General features: G+C 46.9%; 2 protein-coding genes across 2 annotated transcripts in view; one reads left to right on the top strand and one right to left on the bottom strand.

Annotated features, from left to right (window-relative positions):
- The window catches only part of DYNC2I2 (dynein 2 intermediate chain 2), a 94,426-nt gene extending 75,973 nt beyond the window's left edge, over window positions 1–18,453 (bottom strand). Inside the window, exons 1-3 of the mRNA XM_078646601.1 lie at window positions 16,894–18,453; window positions 16,625–16,847; window positions 13,227–13,481 (exon numbers count right to left, since the gene is read on the bottom strand). Coding sequence (XP_078502727.1) covers window positions 13,227–13,481; window positions 16,625–16,705 — 336 coding nt within the window. The 5' untranslated portion in view covers window positions 16,706–16,847; window positions 16,894–18,453. The remainder of the gene's footprint in view (window positions 1–13,226; window positions 13,482–16,624; window positions 16,848–16,893) is intronic.
- Window positions 18,454–19,037: 584 nt separating this feature from the next.
- Window positions 19,038–25,690, top strand: part of LOC144761137 (uncharacterized) — a 332,465-nt gene continuing 325,812 nt past the window's right edge. Inside the window, exon 1 of the mRNA XM_078646598.1 lies at window positions 19,038–19,164. The gene's annotated coding sequence lies outside the window, so the exon portion shown is untranslated. The remainder of the gene's footprint in view (window positions 19,165–25,690) is intronic.

Genomic DNA, 25,690 nt, shown 5'->3' with positions numbered 1-25,690 from the left:
CGGACAATCGCGATTAGTGGATCGTAATCCGAATAACGAAAAATATGCCAATCGAGGATTTATAAAGAATATATAAACACGCTCCAATGTGAGAACGTGTGTGATGTCTGGAAAATTCGAATATCAAGGATTCTTGAATAATGTCGATATATAGCGTGACATTAGTTTCCAAGATGACTAATGATGGTGAAGTGCACACCGTGAATGATTCAAACTTCCTAAATATGTGAAAAGCCCAATCATACTGTGACCATTTAGCATTTAACATTTTTTACAGTATCTTAAATAGCTGCTTTGAAGTCTCATAAAAGTATTCATATGTACAGGAGAAAACATCCCAGCATTCGGAGAGATTTGAGTGTAGACGAATTCATTCAGGTCTACAGTAAATTACAGTATTCATAAACATTATTCCGACTATGTGGTACAAACAGTACCTATTTCTAGTCCCCCAGAAAAAATTGCATCTCTTGGTCATAATTTAATCCTGACTGTACCGATTTCAAACGCATAATCCAAGTCGCTTCAGTACGTCTCAATTTCAATTCCCGATTCCCACCTCTTATTGCCAATGGTATGGTTTCAATTCCAAAAAATTGCACATTTTTGTTACGTTGCTCTTTTTGGCATGAGGCTACATGCAAAGCCACTGGATATTTAGGGTCACAATTTACAATCGCTCTTATATGTTCCATCATTCTTTCTTTCAATGGTCTAATTGTGCTCCCTACGTAATACTTGCCACATTCACACTCAATAATGTAAATGACAAATTTGGTTGTACAATTAATGTTGCTCTTAATGGTATAACATACATCATCTGGGCCTGTGAAATTTGTTGTTCCATGTTTGGCCCATTTACACATACTGCAGAACCCGCATTTGTGAAAACCCAGACCTCGTTGTGTCTGCCAGTCAGTACTCCTCATGTCACGGGGTACTGTGGGACTCAACTTGTTTCGTAATGTATTTCCTCTTCTAAACGAGATTTGTGGTCTCTCTGTAATGTACTGGGTCAGTGTTTTTTCGGATTTCAATAAACTCCAATGTTTGGTTAAACTTTTTCTTAGGTCCAGATGGAGTGAGTTGAAATCCGTGACCATTCTTATGCATTCTTTGTTTTCTGAGTTAAGTTTCTGTCTGGTGGTGAGGGTGTCTATTCTCCTCACTCTTTTAATCCTTTTTTCAGCTTTTCTAATGGTGTTATATGCATAACCCCTTGTTTGAAATCTTTCTTTCATGCTGTCAATGCATCTCCTGAATTCACAGTCCTCACTACAGTTTCTTCTTGCCCGAATAAATTCGCCAAAGGGTATGGCGTTAATCTGGTGTGAGGGGTGTGAGCTCGATGCATGCAAGATTGCATTGCACGCTGTCGACTTTCTGAACAATCTACTGTGCAGACAGTTGGAAGAAATATAGAACTCAATATCTAAAAATTCTATATTCGTTTTGCTCCACTTCATAGTGAAGTTGATCTTCCATGTATTGTCATTCAGGTATTTGAAGAAATTTTGTAATAGCTCCTCTGAGCCTGACCAAATGAGGATGCAGTCGTCAATATATCGACCCCAAAAAATTATGGAGTCGATATATTGAGCACCCTTTGTGCCCCAAATCAGATCTGCTTCTAGTGCCCCCATGAATAGATTCGCAAACGAGGGTGATATCTTAGAGCCCATGGCTACACCTTGTTTTTGTCGGTACCAGTTCTTGTCACACATAAAAAAGTTGTTTTTAAGGACCAATTCTATCATTGTTGATAGCATCTCAGTATGTTTCCATAGTGTAGCTGGTCTGTTATATAGAATTTTGTTAATGGCCTGGAAGCCTAGCTCTGTGTTGATACTGGTGTATAGTGACACCACGTCCATTGTTACTAAAAGAAAATCATCTTGCCATTCCATGTCTGCTAGTGTACTTAGGATGTGTTTGGAATCCTGTATATAGGACGGCAAGTTTTTAACTAGCGGACCTAGATACAGATCCACGTATTCTGCTATCCTTTCCGTTGGGCCCCCTATGCCCGAAACAATGGGTCTCCCTGGTGGAAATGGGAGTTCCTTGTGAATCTTGGGTAAGGTGTATAGCCATGGATATGTGGGTCTAAAAACTTTCAAGTATAGGTATTCTTCCTCGTTTAATAAACCTGACTGCTTCCACTTTAACAACTGAGAATTAATTTCTATTGTTAAGGGACCAATGGGGTTATAAGTGAGGCGTTCGTAGCATACTTCATCTTGTAATTGTTGGCTAATTTCTGATTGATAGTCTATGCGATCCATAATCACTACGTTCCCTCCCTTATCTGCCTCTCGTATGATGATAGTGTTGTCGTTCATGAGTGTGTTGAGCGCTACTCTTTGTCCCTTACTAAGGTTATCCTTATATTTGAACATTCTGTCCTTGCGTAGACTGTTCAGTTTGTCAAGATCCTCTAACACACGCTTGTAAAAATTGTCTATGGCATTGCCACCAGGTAGTGTAGGGATCCATTTGGACTTGGACTTTAGTCCACTAACAATGCTAAAATCAGATTCTATATCCAACTCCTCTAGCAGTCTGTCCATCTCTAGAGGAGAATCCTCCATGTCAGTCAATGATAAGAGAAGATGAGTTGCATGCACATCATTTATTGATAAAGATTCAGTGGTGCTAGTTACAGGTGGATTGACAACCCCTCTGCCCTTTTTCTCCAAGCCAAAGAAATGCTTTTTGAGTTTAAGGTTCCTTACAAATTTAAACAGATCGATTTTCAATCTACAAATATCCCCCGTTGCATATGGGTTAAAACTAAGACCTTTGCTTAAAAGGGAAACCATATCTGGAGTAAGGTTTATTTTAGAAAGGTTGATCACCTGCACCTCCCTAGTGTTTGCACCATCTAATTCCTGTTGGCCCCTGATCTCAGCTTCCTTCTGTAATCCTCGGTGTTTCCGTCCCCTGCCCTTCCTGGTTTTGGATCGGATTGGTTTCTTGCTGTAGAGTATCTGTTGCCCTTCCTGATCCGTAAAACCTCTTGAAAAAAAGGTGGCATGCCTTATTTATTTATTTATTTATTTATTTTATATGCTTATAGAGCGCCAGACTAGACCCCCGAAGGGGTATCTCTGCGCTATAACTGCAAGTATAGAGAGAGTAAGAGACTGTGTCCAAGGATGGGAGGGTAGTTAGTAGCAGGGAAACAGATGGGTCTTGAGGTTTTTCCTAAACATCATGTGATTGGTGATTGACCTCAGTCCGAGCGGCAATGAGTTCCATAAAACAGGTCCGGTGTGGGCCAGTGCACGTCCACCTTGCCTGGCTTTCTTAATTCTAGGTACTTTAAGTAATAGTTGGTCGCTAGAACGCAAGGAGCGTCCTGGGGTGTAAGGCTTAAAAATATCTATGAAATACTTAGGGCCCATCCCCATTAGACTCTTGTGTATGGTGCACAGAGTCTTAAAATGAACACGCTTCTTCACAGGAAGCCAGTGAAGCTGAGACAATAGGGGACATGATGGAGTCCTAGGAGGAGCATTCATGATAATCCTTGCGGCTGTATTTTGAATGACCTGCAATTTCTTGATTTGCTCTTCATTAGCTCCTTGGAGCAATCCGTTGCAGTAGTCGATCCTACTAATAACAAGAGCCTGCACCAGAGTTTTCCTGTGGTGATCCGGGAGATAGGGAAAGACACGTCTGAGCATCCCTATAGCCCGGAAGCAGGTGCCGGCTACTTGATTAACATGGTCCTTAAAAATGAGTTGTTGGTCAAACAAAACTCCCAGGTTCTTGACCTTAGTCTTGGGGGTAGGAACAGGGCCAAGTTCCAGAGGCCACCAGTCAGAGGACCAGTGTGTTGTTGCTTGGCCGAACAACACAACCTCTGTTTTCCCGACATTGCACTGCAGACAATTCGATGACATCCAGTCTGCAATGGCTCTCATCCCCTCTGCAAAAGATCTTTTTATTGCAGGTGTGAGAGTTTTGAAGGGAAAAAGAAGTTGGGTGTCGTCAGCGTAGGATACAGGGGTGAAACCGAAAGATCTTGCTAGGTTGGCAAGGGGGGCCACATATATGTTGAAGAGTGTCGGGCTCAAACAGGAGCCCTGTGGCACCCCCTTATTGAGCTCCCGATAGGTGGACTTGTGGGAGCCCAGCCTAACCTCTTGGGAACGCCCGGACAGAAAACTCTCCAACCATGCCAAAGCCTCTCCCTCTATTCCTACCTCCTTCAGGCGATGGAGAAGCACCTTGTGAGACACCGTATCAAAAGCGGCGGAAAGGTCCAACAGCACCAGAACCATAGAGCAACCATCATCCAGTGCCATTTTGATGTTATTGGTCACTGTCTGAAGTGCTGATTCTGTGCTGTGGTTAGGCCTGAACCCAGATTGAGAATGGTCCAAGCCTTCCGTCGCTTCAAGGTGTTTCGAGAGATAGGTGTTCACGTCTATCTTGGTCTATCTTGGTTGTCTGATTCACCTCCTATGGTGCCTATAGAGTTAAGTGAGGAGTTGCTAGATGAGACAGAGGTAGGTTCTGAACCCTGAGATTTCTTGTTCATGTTTTTAGAGCTGCTCGGGATCAGGGAATCATATTTATCATCAAAAGTAAAAATTCGACCACAGGTGTAATCCAACTCATCCCTTCTTAGTTGCCTGGCTTTCCTATTTTTAATTTCTGATTGGTGTTTTAATATGATTTCATCCAGGATGGTGTAATTTTTTACAGTAGACTCAGGTCTGTTTAGATCTTTAATTTCTTGTTCGATGGTAGCTATTTCCGCTTGTAATTTAGCCCCCTTGCGTTCAGCACTAACAATTAATATCTCCATAAGGGTAATAGAATTCATAGAGAGAGATTCTTCCCATTTGATCATGAGATCGGCATCTAGGTCATCGTAGGTGGGAAAAATTTGGCCTCTAAGACCTCTGGGAACGCGTTTTAATCTCAGATATTGTTTGAGAGTCGCGCCATCCCACCATTTTGAGTTCTCTAGTTTCTTTAAGCGTTCTAATTTAACAAATTTGTCTCTGAGTCCCTCAGTACGAGGGGGATTAGTGCTGGTGGAAGCGCTTTGGGTGGACATCCCTTTTGCTAGGTTTTCAAACAACTCTTCTGCCATTTTGGTTCTATCCATATCTGTATAGTGTGGTTTAATCTAGCAATGGTATACTAGAAATCCCTCTCGAGTATTAAAATTGCGTGGCGGCTACCCTCAACTGAAGGCTAATTAGAACAACGAAGGTTTTTAAACAGTTGTAGTTGGGTGCACTGCCAGTTTACACGCATTCGATTTTGATCATTAGGGTGTCCTAGGTGCTAAACGGCGAGTGGACAAACCTAAACCACTCTCTAGAGTAGAAAAAACTACTGCTAATTATTAAACAAATTGCCGAAGCACTCTAATGTGAGTAATAGAATTGTTCAGTTACAATTGACAAATTTAAAACACCAATTCTGACAGAAGTAACAAGATATCCAAAAGATGAGTGAATCTTGGAGTCTTTAATGGAGATTACAGCCAGCCGACACGTGTTTCATCGCCTTCGCGATTCATCAGGGCTGAAACAAACAAATAAGTAGCGTCTAGCATGTTCTTTGAGCAAAAACATTTACATACAAGGCCATAGTATCTGGCCGTTGTGTCACATGCAATACAACTTCCTCCTGCAGTGGACATACAGTGAATGTATCATTTCATAAGAAATGTCTCGCTCGTGCCACCACAACACATCCGTGTCGGAGTTCCGGTGTATACTACCGATTATCTATAATGACGTGACTATATGTAATAGTGATAGTAATGGACATGTGCAGGGACGAGATCATTATTGTATATCTTAAAGGCAAGCAATGACACATGCTCTATATTATGGCCGAAGTGTCCTAATCGTGTACGGCTCTTACAACATCCATGCTAGTCATTTCGTGAAAATAGTGAGAGACAAGTGTCATTTCAAGAGCATACCTAGAAGGCCGTATCGACGTCAGAAGGTCTGTATATATTAAAGGAAAGAAAGAAAAAACCGAAAAAATCTCATCACTAATTAAAATTACGGTAATATTCAGGCAAAATGTCACCAAATGAGACTGTTCGCCACTAATTGCATGACGGCTTACCGCTCAGCTGGTGATAATTCCGACCCAGCCGGGCCCGTGACTAATACTACTGGTAGGAGTGCGTCCAGCAGGGATCAATATCTCTGTTTCTATGACAAAGTAAAATAATCTATGTTGTTATCAAAGTTGAGGAAGATAGTCAAAATCTGTGTATTCAGACGTCACACTGACACTCTCACTGGAGTCCTGGTATTTGAAACCCTACATTTGGTTATAAACTAACGGGTAATTCCCTGTCTTATATTCCAACCTAAACATTCGATCCAGCGTATTATCACTATGTAGCGTGGTACGCAATACTCAAGTACTGATAATCCACTTACATGAGTATAAAGTCAAGCCATATGGTAATGGGCTCGGAGGTGACCCGATATAGTCGTTTTTTGTTTACGAATTCGTTATCGAGAGATATTACTATTAGGAGAAATAACAGATATGTTACTTATTAGCATGGTGAAACAAGTCATCGTAGCGCAAGTCATCGCTATGCAATTGTTATACAAGATTTACCTACTCCTTTTTTATTTAGTGCAAGGATACCAGTTGTATGTGGATTATCAGTACTTGAGTATTGCGTACCACGCTACATAGTGATAATACGCTGGATTCAAATACCAGGACTCCAGTGAGAGTGTCAGTGTGACGTCTGAATACACAGATTTTGACTATCTTCCTCAACTTTGATAACAACATAGATTATTTTACTTTGTCATAGAAACAGGCCCATAGGAATGAATGGGGAGTTATTCCTTATTTACGATTCGCAATTAGCTAATCGCAAATAAGGATGCGATTTCAAGGGTGCCAGGGGTGTCCAAAGGACACCCTGTAGCACCCCTGAAAAGCAAATGTAGCCAGATGTTGCGCACACACATGTCCAAAGGACATGTGTGTGTGTAACATACCACTCAGAAAAATGCACTAAAGTGCATTTTTCTGAGTTTTTCGCTATTTACCACGAAGTCTGACTTCGTGGTAAATAGCACCAACAAATAGCGAATTCGCAAATAGAAATTGGTTAATGAATTGCATTTAAGGAATCTCAAATAGAGATTCCTTAAAAGCAATTCCTCGCAAATATGCGATTTGCAAATTAGCGATTTTTGCATTTGGGATGATGAATCCCAAATGTAGAAATTGCGCTCGCAAAGGGCCAGATTCGCAGAATCTGGCCCTTTGCGAGCCGATTTTTCTTTCATGAATCTACCTGTATATCTGAGGATATAATAACCATTGGCATAGAGTTCAGTCCTTGAGTGTGTGAAACCTTTTGCTGACTAGGTGTGTACAACAAATGCTTCACACTGTCCTCGGGTACTGCCTTACTGCTCGACCAAGCTACCACTTTGGAGAGTAAGGTCAGTTCTGACTTTAACCTTTGTTATACCTTTGGGGTTTGTGGACTCTATACACACTGTACTTGATTCTAGTCCAGTGTATATAGAGCCACTTTCTCACACTTAGTCTCAGACCAGGAAGCATGGAAATGTCACACAGAGGCACACGGGCCAGAAAGCATGAAAATGCCAAACGAAAGCACCCAGGCCAGTGGCGCTGTAACAATTTTCAGAGTGTTATCCTAAAAATTACCACTCTTCCCTTCACCTCTCTCACTGTCTTACTTCTTTCTTACTACACCTCTCCTTCTCTACCTCTTTTTTCTGTCCCTCTCTCATCTTTCTATGCCCTTTTCCCAGTTTCAATCCACTCTCCCTTCCTCACCAACAACCATCTCTCTACTGCTCCTTCTCTTTATGAACTTTTATGTCTCACCTCTTATTCTATTACAGGACCGGAGGCTTCAGATTATGCTTCTCAATCTTTACTGCATAAAACACAGCAGCCAATGAAAATGTATATTTTCAGTAAACATCAACAAAAAACTTCATTACCCATGAACACCCATGAGTATAGGCACGCCCCCACAGTCCATAAGAACCCCTTGCGTGCTCCCATCATCCTCTTTCTTTGCTGCTCACAAGCCAGAGTTAAGTGCACCTTCCCTGTCCCCTCACTCTGCTTGTTGGTTTGGGGGTGCTTTGGGAGATTGTTTTGTGATTATGTTGGAGTTACTGCGGGTCATTCCGCTCCATATTTGAGGACTTAGGTGCTATCTGGTGTGTGTTTATTGTAATTGTATTTCTGGACTGCTCGCGAGTAGCGCTCTCACCTCGCGCCGCACTCGTGTTGGGCCGTCTTCTGTCTGGGGCAGCTCCCGCTGTGGAGCGCGCGAGTTTCAGCGCGATTGAGACGGTCTTTGACCGGCGAGGGGCCGCCGCGCGCATCAGATGGGCCCCGTTACCGGCAGCCTGAAGGCGCGCAGGAGCTCCCTGATACGCCCTGCATAGAGTCCGGGTGGCTCACGGCCGACGCGCGCGCCCAAAAACGCTGACCAATTGGGCTTGTTTTAGTAGGTTTTGGTAGCGTTTTGGGCGGCGCGCCTCGGCACGTTACCAAGGCTTACAGGAAAGCGCGTTTTGCACGTTCCACACACCGGCTTGCCTCTCGTGTCACCGCCAGTTCTGGTTGTAATAATTACAAGGTCCAGAGTGAGCACACGCTCTATATATTAAGGGCCTAGGTCTCTGACCCTGTAGACTACAGCTTTGCTGAGGGGGTTTGGGTACCGTTGTACGTTTATTTGTGCTTGTGTGCAGTGGGCTGACCCCCCCCACCACCCCCAGGATCTGCCAGGGTTTAATCCCTTGTGTTACCTTTGTTCTTTAAGCACCATGGAGAATTGGGCTAAGTACCCTGAGGAGGAGGAGGCAGATGGGGAGGAAACTAATGAAGGGCAGCAGGAGGCTGTCCTAGAGGATAATATTGTCGAAGCATTGGATGCCTCGGTCCAGGCTTCAGTTAATCGAGCCATGGAGACGAAGGTCCCCCAGACTGTGCAACAGGCACTCGCAGTGGCCCTGCGCCCCATAAGAAAGCAATTGGAAGGCTTTGCTAAGCGCCACGGTTATGATAAGCACAAGAAGCAAAAGCGAGCTAATCCATCTACCTCTACTGCAGTTTCGGAAGAACGCCAACTGTGGCCGCATGCGCAGTCCATGGCTTCCTTGCCGGATCGAGACGCCCTAGCTCAGCCACGTTCTGGCGGTAAGGCGAAGAGTAAGCGCCATATTGTAGTGGACACGGATACCACCACCACTAATACTGATACCAATACGGACACTGATTCCTCGGAGGAACAGCCTCCGCCTCCTAAGAAGGCCAAGCCGGCTCCCAAGACGGCTGAAGACAAGACCCCTAGGGCCTTCCATTTTGATCCTTCCGATATAATTCACCCTCGGTCTTCGGACTCAGTCCCGCCAGCGGAGGTCTCAGACTACATTCACGATCACCTCCGGAAGAGTTTCACACGGGAAGTACGCAACCGGCTGCAGTCGGAGTGCCCGCGTCCAGATAATCCGGACAATGTCGCTGACACGCCGGAAATTGACGCTAGTATGCTCACATTTTTAAAGAAATTTTCAAAGGATCCTAAAAGAGGGCTGGACAGGGCCTGGCGGGGCTGTCAGGACAAAATGCTTGATGTTATTGGCCCCCTGGCAAAGATCTTAGAGATGGCCCTAGCGGCCAAGGAAGGGGCGACACCGGTGGACCCAGACATCTTGGCTGAGTGGACTCAGCGCGCGATTTGCTTTCTAGGCAACGCAAATTGCGCTGTCTCTTCGGAGAGGCGCAAGTCCTTGCTACTACGAATGGACGGCAATTTGACGGAACTTGCGGAAGCAGAGCCGGGTCCCCTGGCTGGTGGTTGTCTCTTTGGAGACCGTTTCGTTAAAGATGTCACCAAATATGTTGGTACTTTCACCGCATTGGATAAAGCCCAGAGCGGTATCAAGCGCGCACTCACGCAGGGTGTTTTCAACAGGGCCGGGCGAGGCGGGGGTCGCTCGTCAGGCCGAGGGTTCCAGAGAGGCTCCCAGAGAGGAGATTTCGGCCGCGGCCGGGGTGAGTGGGACTCTACCCGCGGTGGCACCTTCTATCCGTCTCGAAGAGGCTTCAACAAGGGACGATTCCAGTCGGGAAACAACAGGGCGAGTTTCAAGGCTCATCAAAGTTCCGGTGAGTGTCACAGATGTGTCTCTTCTTCCATTGGGGGGTCGCACGCAGCATTGTCTTCTACAATGGCAGGTGTTAACTCAGGATGCTTGGGTCTTGCAGACCATTCAAGGGTTCCAGCTGGAATTCTATTCTCCTCCTGCGCAAGCGTCAGCCCCGCCACCTCTCCATTTTTCCCAACTAGATCACAGTTTCATAGAAGCAGAGGTGGCAGACTTGCTGAGGAAGGGCGCGATCGCTCCTTGTCTGAGTTTTAGGGGGCTCGAGGTCAGTAGCCAATGAGCTACTGACCTTAGGGTGACTACACCCTTAGTGTGTACACCCTATGTGGGGGAGTGGGCACACTCTCTAATCCTGATTGGAGAGTGCCTGCCATCTGCCAGTTGGCAAGCCTTTCCCAATAAAGTACCGAGCACGCACATTGTGACTCTCGTGCACTGCTGCTGCTGTCTCTTTTTCTGCACTCAGAGCCGCTAGGTGTGTGCACGGGCGTGCAGACGTGTGTGACACTGCAGGGTTTGCGCCCTGGGTGTGTGACAGCGCAGCCAGGCTGGGACAGTGAAGCTGCAGCTGTGAAGAGGGCCCTTGTGGGGTACAGCGTCCTGCCTGTGACAGTACAACACACAGCTTTGGTGTGGGCAGGGAACAGTGGAGGAGTGGGACAGTGCGTGGTACAGAACCCTGTCTCTGTGACCCTGCGCGGTGCAGCTGCTGTGTGGTCGCGCAGCAGCTGTGCGGAAAGGCAGGGCGGGAGTGTAGCGCTGTTGCACTGTGACTGTGCAGGGTGCAGCTGCGGTGCTGATGCTGGGGTACTGCGCCCTGGCTGTGTGACAGCGCAGCCAGGCTGGGACAGTGAAGCTGCAGCTGTGAAGAGGGCCCTTGTGGGGTACAGCGTCCTGCCTGTGACAGTACAACACACAGCTTTGGTGTGGGCAGGGAACAGTGGAGGAGTGGGACAGTGCGTGGTACAGAACCCTGTCTCTGTGACCCTGCGCGGTGCAGCTGCTGTGTGGTCGCGCAGCAGCTGTGCAGAAAGGCAGGGCGGGGCGGGAGTGTAGCGCTGTTGCACTGTGACTGTGCAGGGTGCAGCTGCGGTGCTGATGCTGGGGTACTGTGCCCAGGCCTCAGGACAGTACGAGCTTCTGCTGCACAGACGGACAGTGCTGCCTGGGATGTAGAGCCCTAGCTGTGTGACTGCGCAGTGTGCCGCTGCAGTTTGGACGATAATGGGCTGTGGTACAGTGCATTGGCAGTGTGACAGTGCAAGACACAGCTGTGGTGTGGTTGAGTGATAGTGCAGCTGCCTTGCTGTTTCCGAGTGTACGCACTGTGCCAGCTCCCTTCTCCATTCGTCCAACGCCCTGAAGCGCCTCTGTCTTGTAGCGCCATCTCGCATGCTACAACATTGAGCCCTCTTCTGTTTAATGTCTACATGACACCCCTTATTTACCTGGCGGAGGAGCTAGGTGCTAAGATCATAGCCTATGGTGATGATACCCAGCTCCTCTTCACGTTGAAGAAAACTGATTTCTCACCGACCATTGCCAAAAACTGTCATGCAGAAGTTTTTAAATGGTTAGCGCAGGGCCAACTGAAATGCAATGAGGAGAAATCGGAGGTGCTCCTCAATGGATCCTTCCCCCCGAATTTCAGAGAGGACATCTGGCCGGTGGGTTACCCCTTGCCTAACTCTATGGGAGCTCGGCGAAAAATCTGGGGGTTTGGTTCAGTGAGGAATTAAGATTTCTGCCTCAGATCAATAAACTAGCCGGTGTGTGCTTTGGCACACTGAAACGCTTAAAGAAGTTCCTTCCCCTCGTGCCTAAATTGCTAAAGAAAGGGTGACCCGTGCTCGCATCCTTTCAGGTCTGGACTATGCCAATGCTTTTTACATTGGTCTCCCGGCATATCAGCTAAAAAAGCTGCAGATTGTCCAGAACGTGACGGCGAGAGCCTTACTGGGTAATCCTGGCAGGTCTAGTGTAAGGCAGACTCTACGGGATCTGCACTGGCTCCCGGTTGACCAACAGATTTTGTTTAAGGCTCTTACACTGGCACCCGGTGCTCTCTACAAGGCAGGGCCTAAGTATCTTAGGAGACGCTTCACGTTCTATGTGCCGCCCAGACATTTACGCTCTACAGGCCAATGCCTCGCTGTCATACCTAGGTACCGCCTGGCTAGTATGGGCGGCAGCTCCCTCTCTGTCAGAGCCCAGCCAACCATCCTTAGCAGGAACAAATAAAATAATTACGAGTGATTATCATTTTAGTTTTTCATTAATTCCACTGCTGAAAGGAGTGGGGCAACTCTCCTTCGACTTAGCAAGGAGCCGCCACTCTGTAAAGAATACTTCAAGAGGGCAGTTGACGTCATATGCACGGATTGGACATTAAAAAGTAAATCAGAAACATGTACCTTAGGATATAATCGGAAAAGACGTTAACACTATTTCCATCCCCCGATTTAAGTGAGAAGCAAAGTTGAAGTAAGAGCTAACTTAAAAAATAAAATAAGAATTATTAAACAGGTGTTATGATACAAAGTACTAAGAAGTGAGAACAATCTCGAAGAATACAGCACAGCTTGTATGATCCAGACCATAATTATGTACCAAACCTTTGCTCAGTAGTCTGGAAAAGTGCTACAAAATTAGGTGTGGTCTATAAACCATTGGAAGTGTACGTTTTCTAAAGCTACATGATGAATCGGAGTAGAATTTTGAAGGCAATGGGCAGACTGAAATAGAAACACTAGTTGTAAACCTATGAAAAGGTTTGCTTACTAAGACTTATCCGCACTGTGCAAAATATTTCAGAATATTCATGTAGATTAACCCCATCCAACACAGAAAACAACTGAAAGGCTGCCCTGCCCAGCTTTGTCCAACTGAGAAGAATCACTTTGAAACATTAAGTGATCCTGCATCAAACTATTAAAGTGCAGTTCTTTGCAACAGAACAAAAATCCAGAGTATTTACATATGTAATAACCAGCACTACACATGTCGCAAGACCTGGATTACAGGTGGCGCTCTGTGGCTTACCGTTAGGTTCTGTTCTGACCAATTCACATCAAAGCCATCAAAAGCATGACTTTTCCAGTTCTTGTCCAGCTCCCGGATGACATCACCCTCCACCCGCTGAAGAAACTCTGCTAAGCCTGGGTGGTGGCCCAGTGGTCCTGGGTGGAGGTCCAGCTTCGGGCAAACGCTTGTTTCAGTCTGAGTGCCAATGTTTCGGCCATGAGGTCCCTGTATAGCTGCATCGATTCTAGAGATGGGGGTGGTCTGGCAGCTTTTCTGGAATCAGAGAAAAAAAAGAAACAAACTAAACATGGAGGGATTACATTTTAAGATGTTGATGGAAGAGCGTTCATAAAACTGGTAACCTTGTCTACCTTTGCCACTATTTTGTATTTTAATATTGGCGTCGGTCGGATAAGAAATACCGATACAGAGATAGCAGACCCAACTCTGGCCCCCATACCCAACCACTAAGTCAAAAATGTATTTATTTGGGGACTAGGTCAAAGGGAAATCCCTGGGTATGCACTATAGCAACTATTTACTATATTGCTGTATAGGTTCTAACCATTCATACGGCCATTCATTCTAGCATTCTGGCACGGTCAGAATTCTCCCACGGAGGGGAACAATAGGTAAAGAGTTCCACACTAAAAAGTGAACGTTCACAGTCTGTTTATTTTTTATAAAATAAAATTTTAAAAAACTCTGGTTACACAAAATTACACAGAAATTGATTAAAAATCCAAAGAAGAAGCTCTTTGAACAAGTACAGTAAAATTTAAACAAATAAATAACAGTTCATTGCACAAGGAAAACAATATCACAACCAAAAAATTATGCAACACAGGAGAAGAAGAATCATCACAAATACAATACAAAGACGGATAAATCCTATTCACAAACCCCCTAACACTGTGGCCTTAGGATACTCCTGCCACTTTTTGAATCCACTGGCCCTTTCTTAGATACTGGTGGAATAGTAGACAGTATTAAAAATACATTAACATCTGTTACTCCCTTGGCCTTGTTTGGATTTGGTAACAAATGCGTCAACGCGTTTCGGTGTTATACTACTCGATGTTGTAACACCTTCATCAGAACCTGCCGTCTCTTTGGGGTCACCGGCTTGTGGATGTATATTTAAAAGTCTCTGTGGGGATATACGGAGAAAGAAACAATATCAATCTTCTGGGGGCATATTACAGAACACCTGTTCTTCAGCGTCTTAGTTATTGTCCCCCATTACAACAGACACCCCTAATGCTTACTCTCGTGAAAGGTGGGATTTTATACAGGCTATACCACCTGTTTAATCAATTTATGATTTTGAACAGTTATTTTTCATCAGGTATATAGCTGATCAGACAATTGCACTCTCATTCTATGTAGAGTTCAAATTACAACCATTTTGTTGGCCCTTTGTAATTCACATGACTCTTGTGGTATTCGGTTGTGCCCTCCGTTTCTTTTTAGTGTGGAAACATAGGGGGGCTAGAAGGTATGTAGTTACCCTTATACTCATTATATCATTCACCCTACTACCATCTTATTGGACTGCCACTCATCATGATGTCACTCTTACCCCATTCCTCTTGTGGCCAAACCCCTGGGGAGGGAACAGCCGTCCGTGCACCTTCTCCGGACTAAAGCTGTAGATTGTTTTGATGTACCTGTGGGGTGAGAATTAAGTTTCATTGATTTTTCCTAGCTGCTTTATTACGATTTAAGGGATCATTTCTCCTTGCCTTTATTTACCTCAGGGGTGTTGCCACTTCCCAAAGTAAGTGAGTCTTTCTTCTGTGTAATGATCAGGTTGATTTAGATCCCCTCCATGAATCGGATTCCTTTTAAAATTAGGAAGATATCTGTGTAGGCAAATGAATCTTTAATTAGCCATTGTCCCTGTATAGTTCTCTGCCTGTTTTTATAGACAGGTCTCCTTTGTTTATTTGGGGACTGCCACACCCCAAACACTGCCCTGAAGCTACACCCTTTGTGATAAAGATGCATTTCCGTAAGAGCGAAAGGACTGTTTCACAATAAGTGGGTGCTATGAGATTTCACCCAACAACATGTTATGTTATTTATTTATTTTTGTATAGCGCTCGACTCGCCCGGGGGCATCTCGGCGCTGCCTAGCATTATTCCTGCAGCTGAAATGGGAGCAAATGAAACTAGAATAGGAAGGCTTTAAGCTGTTTCCCGAATGTGCTGTAGATGTTCATCTTGCAAAGGAAATCTGGTAACTCGTTCCAGTACCTTGGAGCTAGGTACGAGAAGGATTTTCCTCCAGAGCGACACAGCCTTATGCGTGGAATTTGTAGGAGATCTTGCACCCCTGACCTAAGGTTTCTATGAGGTACATATTTGTTAAGTCTCTTTTGGAGGTATTTGGGGCCTCTTCCTTTAAGTGCTGTATAAGTGAGACAGCAGATCCTAAAGTGCAATCTTTTTCTCACTGGTAGCCAGTGGAGTTAGCGCAGTAATGGAGCCGATGCGGTACCCGCTGGGCGATTCAATACCATTCTAGCTGCAGTGTTTTGAATCACCTGCAGTTTGTTCAGCCCGGTCTCTCCAACCCCTACCAACAGAGCATTGCCATAATCTAGTTGGCTCATGACCATAGCCTGGACCAGGGTTTTTCACTTGGTTGTCGGCATAAAGGTGAGGTTTTTGAGCAGCAGACGCAGGCTATAGTAGCATGAGCTAGTTGTTGCGTCAATGTGGTCTTCCATAGATAAAGGCTAATCAAGTTTCAGCACTAGGTTTTTAACACACTGGGTCGGGATTGGGGCTGTTCCCAATTGGGCAGGCCACCAGTCATCCGACTAACTAGCTGCGGCTTTGCCCATTAGCATTATCTCGGTCTTGCCCGGATTTAGCTGGAGACAATTCTGCATCATCCAGTTGGACATTACAAGTATACCTTTGGCAAACCGTGCTTTCTCAGCTACTGTATCCGTGCCGATCGGGAACATGAGCGGAGTATCATCTGCATAAGAGATGATCTCAAAGCCCTGTTGTTCTGCAATCCCTGCCAGAGAAGACATATAAATGTTGAACAAGGTAGGGAATAACGTGGAGTGAACTATTTTAGCCTAGGGAATCCTGCCTCAATCCAGTCGTTTTCGACTGGATTGAGGCAGGTTTTCAGGACATCCTACACATTTTTTCCTAATAATAAATCTAAGTAGAGTCCAAATTCACCGTCAATAGTTAGCTGCCAAATCTGACAAGGATGCACCCTTTCTGGAGCTACGTAGGCCACACCCTGCTATAGCTCCTTCTTACAACGTACTACTACTGCCTTGTCTGCAATCATCGATTGTGAGGTGGTTAATAACCTTATGTTAGTGACTCCGACCCTGGTGCAAGCCCCTCTCCATGATTAGGATGCAGTACGGCGCCTCATTTACCGAATCACTCTGCAGCTCTTGAGACTTCCTCCAGAGAGAGTCGACGTGCGTCCCCTCCAGGACCTCGTCCACAAAGGACATGTCTCTGCTCCGACCAGGGCCTCGCTTCCTGCAGCCCGGGGCCCCTGTTCCTTCACCCAAGGATGCTCCTGTGCTTCCTGCAGCCCGGGGCCCCTGTTCCTTCACCCAAGGATGCTCCTGCGCTTCCTGCAGCCCGGGGCCCCTGTTCCTTCACCCAAGGATGAGCCTGCGCTTCCTGCAGTCCTGGCCCCTGTTCCTTCACCCAAGGATGCTCCTGCGCTTCCTGCAGCCCGAGGCCCCTGTTCCTTCACCCAAGGATGCTCCTGCGCTTCCTGCAGCCCGAGGCCCCTGTTCCTTCACCCAAGGATGCTCCTGCGCTTCCTGCAGCCCGAGGCCCCTGTTCCTTCACCCAAGGATGCTCCTGCGCTTCCTGCAGCCCGAGGCCCCTGTTCCTTCACCCAAGGAGGCTCCTGTGCTTCCTGCAGCCCGAGGCCCCTGTTCCTTCACCCAAGGATGCTCCTGCGCTTCCTGCAGCCCGGGGCACCTGTTCCTTCACCCAAGGATGCTCCTGTGCTTCCTGCAGCCCGGGGCCCCTGTTCCTTCACCCAAGGATGCTCCTGCGCTTCCTGCAGCCCGGGCCCCTGTTCCTTCACCCAAGGATGCTCCTGTGCTTCCTGCAGCCCGAAGCACCTGTTCCTTCACCCAAGGAGGCTCCTGTGCTTCCTGCAGCCCGGGCCCCTGTTCCTTCACCCAAGGATGCTCCTGCGCTTCCTGCAGCCCGGGGCACCTGTTCCTTCACCCAAGGATGTTCCTGCGCTTCCTGCAGCCCGGGGCACCTGTTCCTTCACCCAAGGAGGCGCCTGTGCTTCCTGCAGCCCGGGGCCCCTGTTCCTTCACCCAAGGAGGCTCCCGGGGTCGTTCTTGCGCCCAATGATAGTCCTGACCTCTGCACCCAGGAGCCTCCTGGTATGACACCCAAGGATGGCCTTGACCTTTGCACCTCCTGTGGGTGACCTCTGACCCTTTCTCGTGGGCTCCTCTTGTGGGTGACCTCTGACCCTCTCTCGTGGGCTCCTCCTGTGGGTGACCTCTGACCCTCTCTCGTGGGCTCCTCCCCCGCTGACCTCTGACCCCCTCTCGTGGGCTCCTCCTCCTCTGGTGTCCTCTGACCCTCTCTCGTTGGCTCCACCTGTGGGTGACCTCTGACCCTCTCTCGTGGGCTTCTCCTCTAGTGAACTCTGACCCCCTCTTGTGGGCTCCTCCTCCTCTGGTGACCTCTGACCCTCTCTCGTGGGCTCCTCCTCCTCTGGTGACCTCTGACCCTCTCTCGTGGGCTCCTCCTGTGGGTGACCTCTGACCCTCTCTCGTGGGCTCCTCCTGTGGGTGACCTCTGACCCCCTCTCGTGGGCTCCACCTGTGGGTGACCTCTGACCCCCTCTCGTGGGCTCCTCCTGTGGGTGACCTCTGACCCTCTCTCGTGGGCTCCTCCTGTGGGTGACCTCTGACCCCCTCTCGTGGGCTCCTCCTGTGGGTGACCTCTGACCCTCTCTCGTGGGCTCCTCCTGTGGGTGACCTCTGACCCCCTCTCGTGGGCTCCACCTGTGGGTGACCTCTGACCCCCTCTCGTGGGCTCCTCCTGTGGGTGACCTCTGACCCTCTCTCGTGGGCTCCTCCTGTGGGTGACCTCTGACCCTCTACTCGTGGGCTCCTCCCCCGGTGACCTCTGACCCCATCTCGTGGGCTCCTCCTGTGGGTGACCTCTGACCCTCTCTCGTGGGCTCCTCCCGCGGTGACCTCTGACCCCTCGGTGGCGCCGAGACGCCCCCTCTTCAAGGCTCCACAGGGCCAGGCGCCGACGCCAGAGACGAGACCCTTAGCAACGCGTCCACGCCACGTGACTTTCACGTCAACACGTCAGGGCGTTCTGTCTATTGGGCGCCCTACCATGCAGAGACCCGCCCCTAGCAACGACGTAGAACACGTCCGCCGTGTGACGTATGCAGGCGCGAGCGTAGGGACGTCTGAGGGGAGCGGAAGTTATTCTCCTGAGGGGCGGAAAGAGCGGGGCGGGGCCTGAGGGGCGGAAGGAAGGAGCGGGGCGGGGCATGAGGGGCGGAAGGAAGGAGCGGGGCGGGGCATGAGGGCGGAAGGAAGGAGCGGGGAGGGAGGGAGGGAGGAAGGAGCGGGGCGGGGCATGAGGGGCGGAAGGAGACCTGGGGGGGGGGCACAAAGGGAGCGGACTTGGGGGGGAAACTCGGGAGGGGGCGGAGCGGGGCCCAGGGGGGGTATTTTATTTATTTATTATTTATTTATGCGTTTTTATACAGCGCGGACTTTACCCGAAGGTGTCACAGCGCTTCACAATAGGAACAGAAATGAAACAAGTGAATAAAATACAAGAGCAAACGTTACATTAAATGAAGCAATAATGACAATCGTGAGCCAACAAAGTACAAAAGGAGCGAACGGTGCGTTACAGGAGGAGAGAGTGACGTGTGCAAGTTACAAAAGCGTACACGGTAAACATAAAGCTATAATACTGCAATAAATGGAGGGCACTCAAGCACAAGAACAAACGTTACGAAGGCAATGGTGGCACTTGTGCAAGAATCGAAAATTAACAAATGTAGGAGGTAGAAAACAGTAAGTTACAAGAGAAAGTGACGGGTGCAAGTTACACATGAGTACCAAACACGGGTAGAAAGATAATACTGCACTAAATGGCAGACTCTCAGACCACAAGAACACACTGGGAGGACACTTCCATAGTCATGTAAAGTAGAAGTGGGGCACAGGGGAGCAGACGTGGGGGACTTAATGATCCCCGGCCGCGCCTGATTCAAACATGGCGCCCATGCTGCTGCAGCTACAGGAGGGACAGTGGTGGTCCATCCCAACTGATGGTCCACTTCCTTCACCACCAGGGAAGCTCATGATTGCTCATAAACACAATCCTGGGAACTGACTTATCTCCAACAACAAGGGGCATGAACATCACTCTGCGCCTGACCCCAAAATGGCTGCCCCTGATCCCATCCCATCAGGATACGAAGTCTGTTGACTTACCTCTGACCGTGGAGACCTAGCTTTTTGACCGATGCCCGGTGGAGCTACTTGATAGCTAAAGAGGAGATGTGCTATGGACTTCCCCCTCGGCCGTCACCTACCCAGCCGGACTTTGGGCAGACTCTCCTTTGTCTCTCCATCCTATCTACCCCCACCCCTTTACCCTTCTAAGCTCCATTTATTTCGTCTTGTACTCTCTTGAAATGTTTTTCTAGTAACTGATGTAACGTGTAACTGTTGCAATTTTGTAATTTCTGTGGAACCTTATGTAAAGCGCTCTGATACCTCCGGGTCTAGCCAGCGCTATATAAAACTCTCAAAATAAAAATAAATAAATAAACTGGTTTTATTTTTTTTACTTTTGATCAAATCAGTGGTCAAAACCCTAAAAAACCCCGGGATTCGGCCATTGATTGGGGGAGGTCCTCGCTCTAGAGATTATCGCCAGAGGTCATGGTGGTTTGCTGATCCAGGTCCACTCTCAATCGCGGAGTGTTAGCTGCGAAAGCTGAGAGCTGTGCTGGGACTCTTGTCCTACATGGAGGCAGGTTTGCTTCCCTCTCTCGGCACAACTCCGATTAAAAAAAACTACCAGACGTATGCGGTGCGATCCATCTTAGAAACTCCACCGGCTAGGATGCTACTCATTAGATTAACTAACAAAATTAGTGTAGCTTCAGAAATAGCAGGGGGTGTAGGATTGTGTTCAACTCGCTAAAATGCTGGAGATGTCCCTATTTTTCGCATTCACATTTACAATATTAACTGCTCTCTAATTCTCTTTCTGTGGGGTTAGCGTTCGTATTTTATGCACGAGATTAAGACTTCCAAAATAAACATTTTAAAAATAAATGTCTCAGTTGTTTCTCAGTACAGCAATTGACTGGGTACACAAGATGAAATAATTGTTTTAGATTTCCACTGTATCCCTGAATTTGTTGACAGGGACCGCTGATAGTAACCTGAAAACACTGCCTGAGCAAAGAGAGCTTTTTTGTGCTAGTGTTAATAGTGAGGTCAACCAGGATGTTCTTACTCCGCGTAGCTGCGCTGAACCAAATCCTTGCACCCATGGGTTAGAAAGACTACCCCTGCACTTCTGGAGAAATTCCAGAATTCGTATCATTAGCCGCCTCACACTTCATCTTTCCTTCAGTGATCTTCTTAACCTGCTAAAGCCTGGCTTCCGTATTCTGCAGTGCAGGTAAACAGCGCTGTAACATATCCAACTTTAGCACCTTTGACCAATACACTTTTTTCAATCTCTGACTCCTGGACCTACCTACAACTTGACACAGTGGAGCACCCTATCTTCCTCTCTTCACTAGCCCTTACCGTCCTGGCACACAGCTGCCTCAACTTATGCCTCTCCGTTAGTTCTTTGTTGCTCAAACACCATCTACAGATTTATCTGGCTTAAAATATTCTGTAAATGCGAATAAATCATGTAAATAAAATACTCATAAATAAAAAGGGAATCCTATGAAAAATGGTATTATTCTTCCATCAAGTGGATAAAGAACGGTATTCACATAGTAAAGATGAAACTTGTTACTGCAGACCTTCTTCAGACCCTACCAGCAACGTTAAAACTTTCATAGTGCGCCTCACACAAAAGGGCTTAGTACAGGGCTTCCGGAGTAAAAATTAGCATATATTTCTGAATAAAGACCATACACAAATCCCAGTATTATAACCCTTTCAGAGATACACAAAAGTTTACAAAGCTCACCAGGTGGCCAACAGTGTTGTGATGTGGTTTTATCCTTGAACCCCTTCGAAACGCGTCAACGCCTTTTTCTGTTGCCACAAATCATCTATACAAACATCACCCTAGATATTGATTATCTACAAGGCATCAGGGTGTTTGTATATAAGTTATATCGTGGATTATGGCGATTTATGACAAAGATTACTGTCTCTTTTTAACTCTTGTGTTATGATTTTTTGAATTATTGTGAATGTGATTAATTGTTTTTAGTAATGTTACATATTTTTCATGCTGACTATGGATAAAAATGTTTTTGACTTGAAACAAATTCTACTATTCTTTTTAAACCTTGTATAAAATGATTTTAATGAATTACAATCATTACCTCATGAATAATAGGTGTTTGTGCCAATATATTGTAGCCACCAGTTGAGCGGTGACCTTTATGAATGGTGAGTGTGTGTATGGAGTCGGAATTTGATATAAGAAAGAAGGCACAAACGAAACAATATACTTAAATAATCCCATAGGACGTCATTTTTAACTTCTATCCTAACACTTACAGCCCTTCTGACACTCCTGCTCCTGTAGTGACAGTTCCTGCCCGTAAAGTGACACTCTCTGACTCTCTAGTGACACTCCCTGCCCCTTTAGTGACACTCCCTAATTCTCAAGTGACACTCCCAGCCCTTCCAACACTCCTGCTCCTGTAGTGACACTCCCTGCATCTCCCCTGAGACTCACCGCACTTCTGACAATCCTGCAGTGAAACTCCATGCCTAACTCCTGACACTTTTTATCAAGAGAGGGGCAGGGAGCCGAGTTATGAGGTCCTGCACACTGGCTCCCAAGGAAGCTAACTAAGTCTAAAGGGGGTGTGCAGTTCCTGGCTGGGTGTGGGGGACAGGGAGGTCTTTCTTCATGATGCCCTCACACACCCCGAAGGATGTCATGCTTCATCATTGGGCGTTTGCCCCTCGTCAGGCCGGCGCTGCAATGCCTGACGGGCTCCCGTAAATAGGGCTCTTTATCGGAGATCTTTTTGAAGAACCCATTAGGTGCGTACAGGTGTGGGGGCTAGGTAGTGCACAGGAGAGTGAAAATAAAAAAGGGCTGGAGCAGTCCTACTTAGGTCAAGTTTAATGGTTAAGGTAGCTCAAGCCTGGTAAAAAGTGGTGCGGGAGCCCCTATGTGGGAGTAATGTTCCTAAGGGGCTATCAAGGTGAAGTTGGTTAACATGTTTCGTGCCTCAATCGCCCCAAATAGGTCAGTTGGCACTTCGTCAGGACCTAAATCAACAAATATGAATTATGCACTACCGTCTGCTATTGTAATACTGTGAGTTAATTAACAGATGCGGTAGGGAGTACCCTAGTAGGCTATTACTGGTGAATACTGTAGACCCCTAGATCCCAGAGCTTGGGTGGGACGAATGCGAGTTGCCTCGCCTACACCTCTCCTGGAGCAATGACGTGCTCCGCCACCCCCGTCAGCCTTAACGGCTTCTTCTAGATGGGTCATACAAACACAAGGAATTCCAAAAGTCTTAGCCAATTGTATATCCATGAAATTTCCCGTGGCACCGGAATCGAAAAGAACAGGAAAGGTGTTTCTCTTGTTACCGGATTTAACTAAGGTGATGGTAATGGTAAAATGACGCGGTACTCGAGGTACCAACCCTGCCACATCATACGGATTGCAATCATGTACGTTTTCTTGTACCTCAAACATTCCTCCCTGTTCCACAAAAGCTACAGACTTTTGTACTGGTACTGAAGAGGGCTTAACTGTACATTCACGTGCAAAATGCCTGCTTACATCACAGTATAAACAAAGATTAAGCCTTCGTCGCCTCTCTTTCTCCTCCTTAGACAAAGGACTTTGAATACTCCCTATTTGCATAGGCTCAGGAAGATTCTTTTCTCCTACCTCAGTTTTAACCTCGCTACGACCAGCATGATACCTAGACATGGGTAAGTGATACCTCTCCCCCTCTCCCCCTTCCTCTCTGATAATCTGTGATCAACCTCGACCACTAGGTCGATAAACTCAGTACAGTCTTCAGGGGGATCAACGGTCTGGGATATCACATCTTTTACCTCCTCACATAGACTCTGATAAAAAAGGGAAGTTCTCTTTTTATTGGGCCAATGTGTCTCTGATACCAAACGATTGAATGTAGCTATATACACCAATAAGTCCTGTTTACCCTGTCGTAACTTAAGGAGCTCCACATCGCTAGCCCGCATAAAAGTATGCTTCGCAAACAAACGTCGCATCGGCTCCTTAAAGGACTTAAAGTCATATAGAATGGGATCATCATTATCCACCAAGGGAGCAGACCATACAGGAGCGAAGATGGTCCGAGTCTACCCCTACAGTGCCTACACCCTTCGAGCGATACTCAATAACAATCGCCCGAGTGGGCAACGCACTCAGGGAAGAACCGGTTGACGTCAGATATTTAGGGTAATACAGGTATTCATAAGACCATCCTCTAGACTGCAGGCATCCCACATCTCCATACCAGGAACATACTGCAGCAAGCAAAAAGAGATAGCAGATTAATAGAGGGATGAATCCGCTGAAAAGAATGTAATATAAAATAACATTCCTCCCCCCGGCAAACCCCCACCCCCTATATCTTCCACGTACGCAGAACAGAATGTGGTGTGTGCTCTAAATGTATTCTTGAGGGATCTTGATGAACAGAAGCAAAAAGGGGTAGGTAAGGTATCCACAATAAGGTAGTTCTGTAATACCAAGTTCTTCTAATATGCGGGAAAAAAAGGAACACTTCAAAAAACACGAGTGTCCAAAAAACCCGCCAAGAAGTCCCAAAAACAATTCCTTTCCAAGTGCACTGGAAAAAATAAAATATACTAATTGGGGAAGGTAAACAATACTCTTGCCTAGAGTCCACTAGAGACCACAGCATTATGCAGTCCTCTTAAATGACTCCTGAAGTATCCAATTGACCCTGTAGAGGACGTTCACTCCATCCAATGTCTGCTCCAGCCGGAAACAGACACGTCCTTTGTAGAAAAAGAGATTCCCCTCATGAGCCAAAGCAGGAGTCCAAAAGGGAATAGCAAAACCTCCAAGCAGCTGGGTACAAGATCCAAACAGCAGGACGCCAGGAATAACAAGGCCAAAGTGCTTCCGGGGCCGAAAACCGGAAGAGAACCCAAGCAAGGAGAGGAGGGAGCAGAAGCCTTATATAGTAACCACCCTCCTATCTCTAAGCAGGAAACAGAAGGACACATATATGCCCACTGTAAGAAATGGGGTTACCAAATCTCCAGGGGGGTAGCACGGAACCAAGCGGGCAGGCCAAACTTCGGAGGACATGTGAAGCACTCACGCAATACCCACAGACGACACACCACAAAAGAGGCAGGACACCAGCTTGAGTTGGAAAATTAGTAAGTAGTTTAGTATCTCCAACCTGCAAGGCAAAAATGCATCAACAGTGGTATCACAGCGTGGCGCCAACTGGCACCAGAGCCAAGTGTATCAAGGGGGGATTATTTACATGGGAAGTAAGGGCTGAGTCCGTAAGTCCATCTGAAATATAAAAATGTGACTAAATTAACATTGAACCTGGGGCCAATATGGCGGGGCCACCTCAGGCTCTCATCCTTAGTGATAGGCTGTAATTGCAAAATACACCATCAGCATGAGTACACACTGTGCACTATAACTCCAGCCCAACCCCTGTAAAGAAAAACTTCATGGCATCACAGTAAATCCCAACATACAGGAACACCTGCAATAAATCAGCAATGGGATATCACCAGGGGCCTGGAATGACACGTCAGGCCAGCACAGGGGCAGGACACCTATAATAAAAGGGCACATCAACATTAGATATCGGTCTCATCACCATAGGCCAGGGAGATGACAATCTCATCAGGGTAGTAGGCACCTGGGGCCAGATGTAGGTAATTTTAATTTACCACCTCTTAAATACCGATTCATACCGAATCGGTATTTAAGAGGTGGTAAAATAGAGGGGGGGAGATGTAGGTATTTCAGAATCGGTAAATACCGAATCGTTAAGATTCGGTATTTACCGATTCTGTAAATACCGATTCGGTATTGCCCATTGATTCCTATGGGCCTTGCAGCCCATAGGAATCAATGGGCAATACCGATTCTGTAATTACAGAATCTGTAATTACCGATTTTAGCAAGGGTGCAGGGGGTGTCACTTTGACACCCTCTGGCACCCCAAAAATAGGCATGTGCGCCATGTGGCACACAGA

This window comes from Lissotriton helveticus, chromosome 5_2 (genome assembly GCF_964261635.1).
Source record: "Lissotriton helveticus chromosome 5_2, aLisHel1.1, whole genome shotgun sequence".
Classification (NCBI taxonomy): Eukaryota; Metazoa; Chordata; class Amphibia; order Caudata; family Salamandridae; genus Lissotriton; species Lissotriton helveticus.
This window is presented reverse-complemented; position numbering and strand designations above follow the sequence as displayed.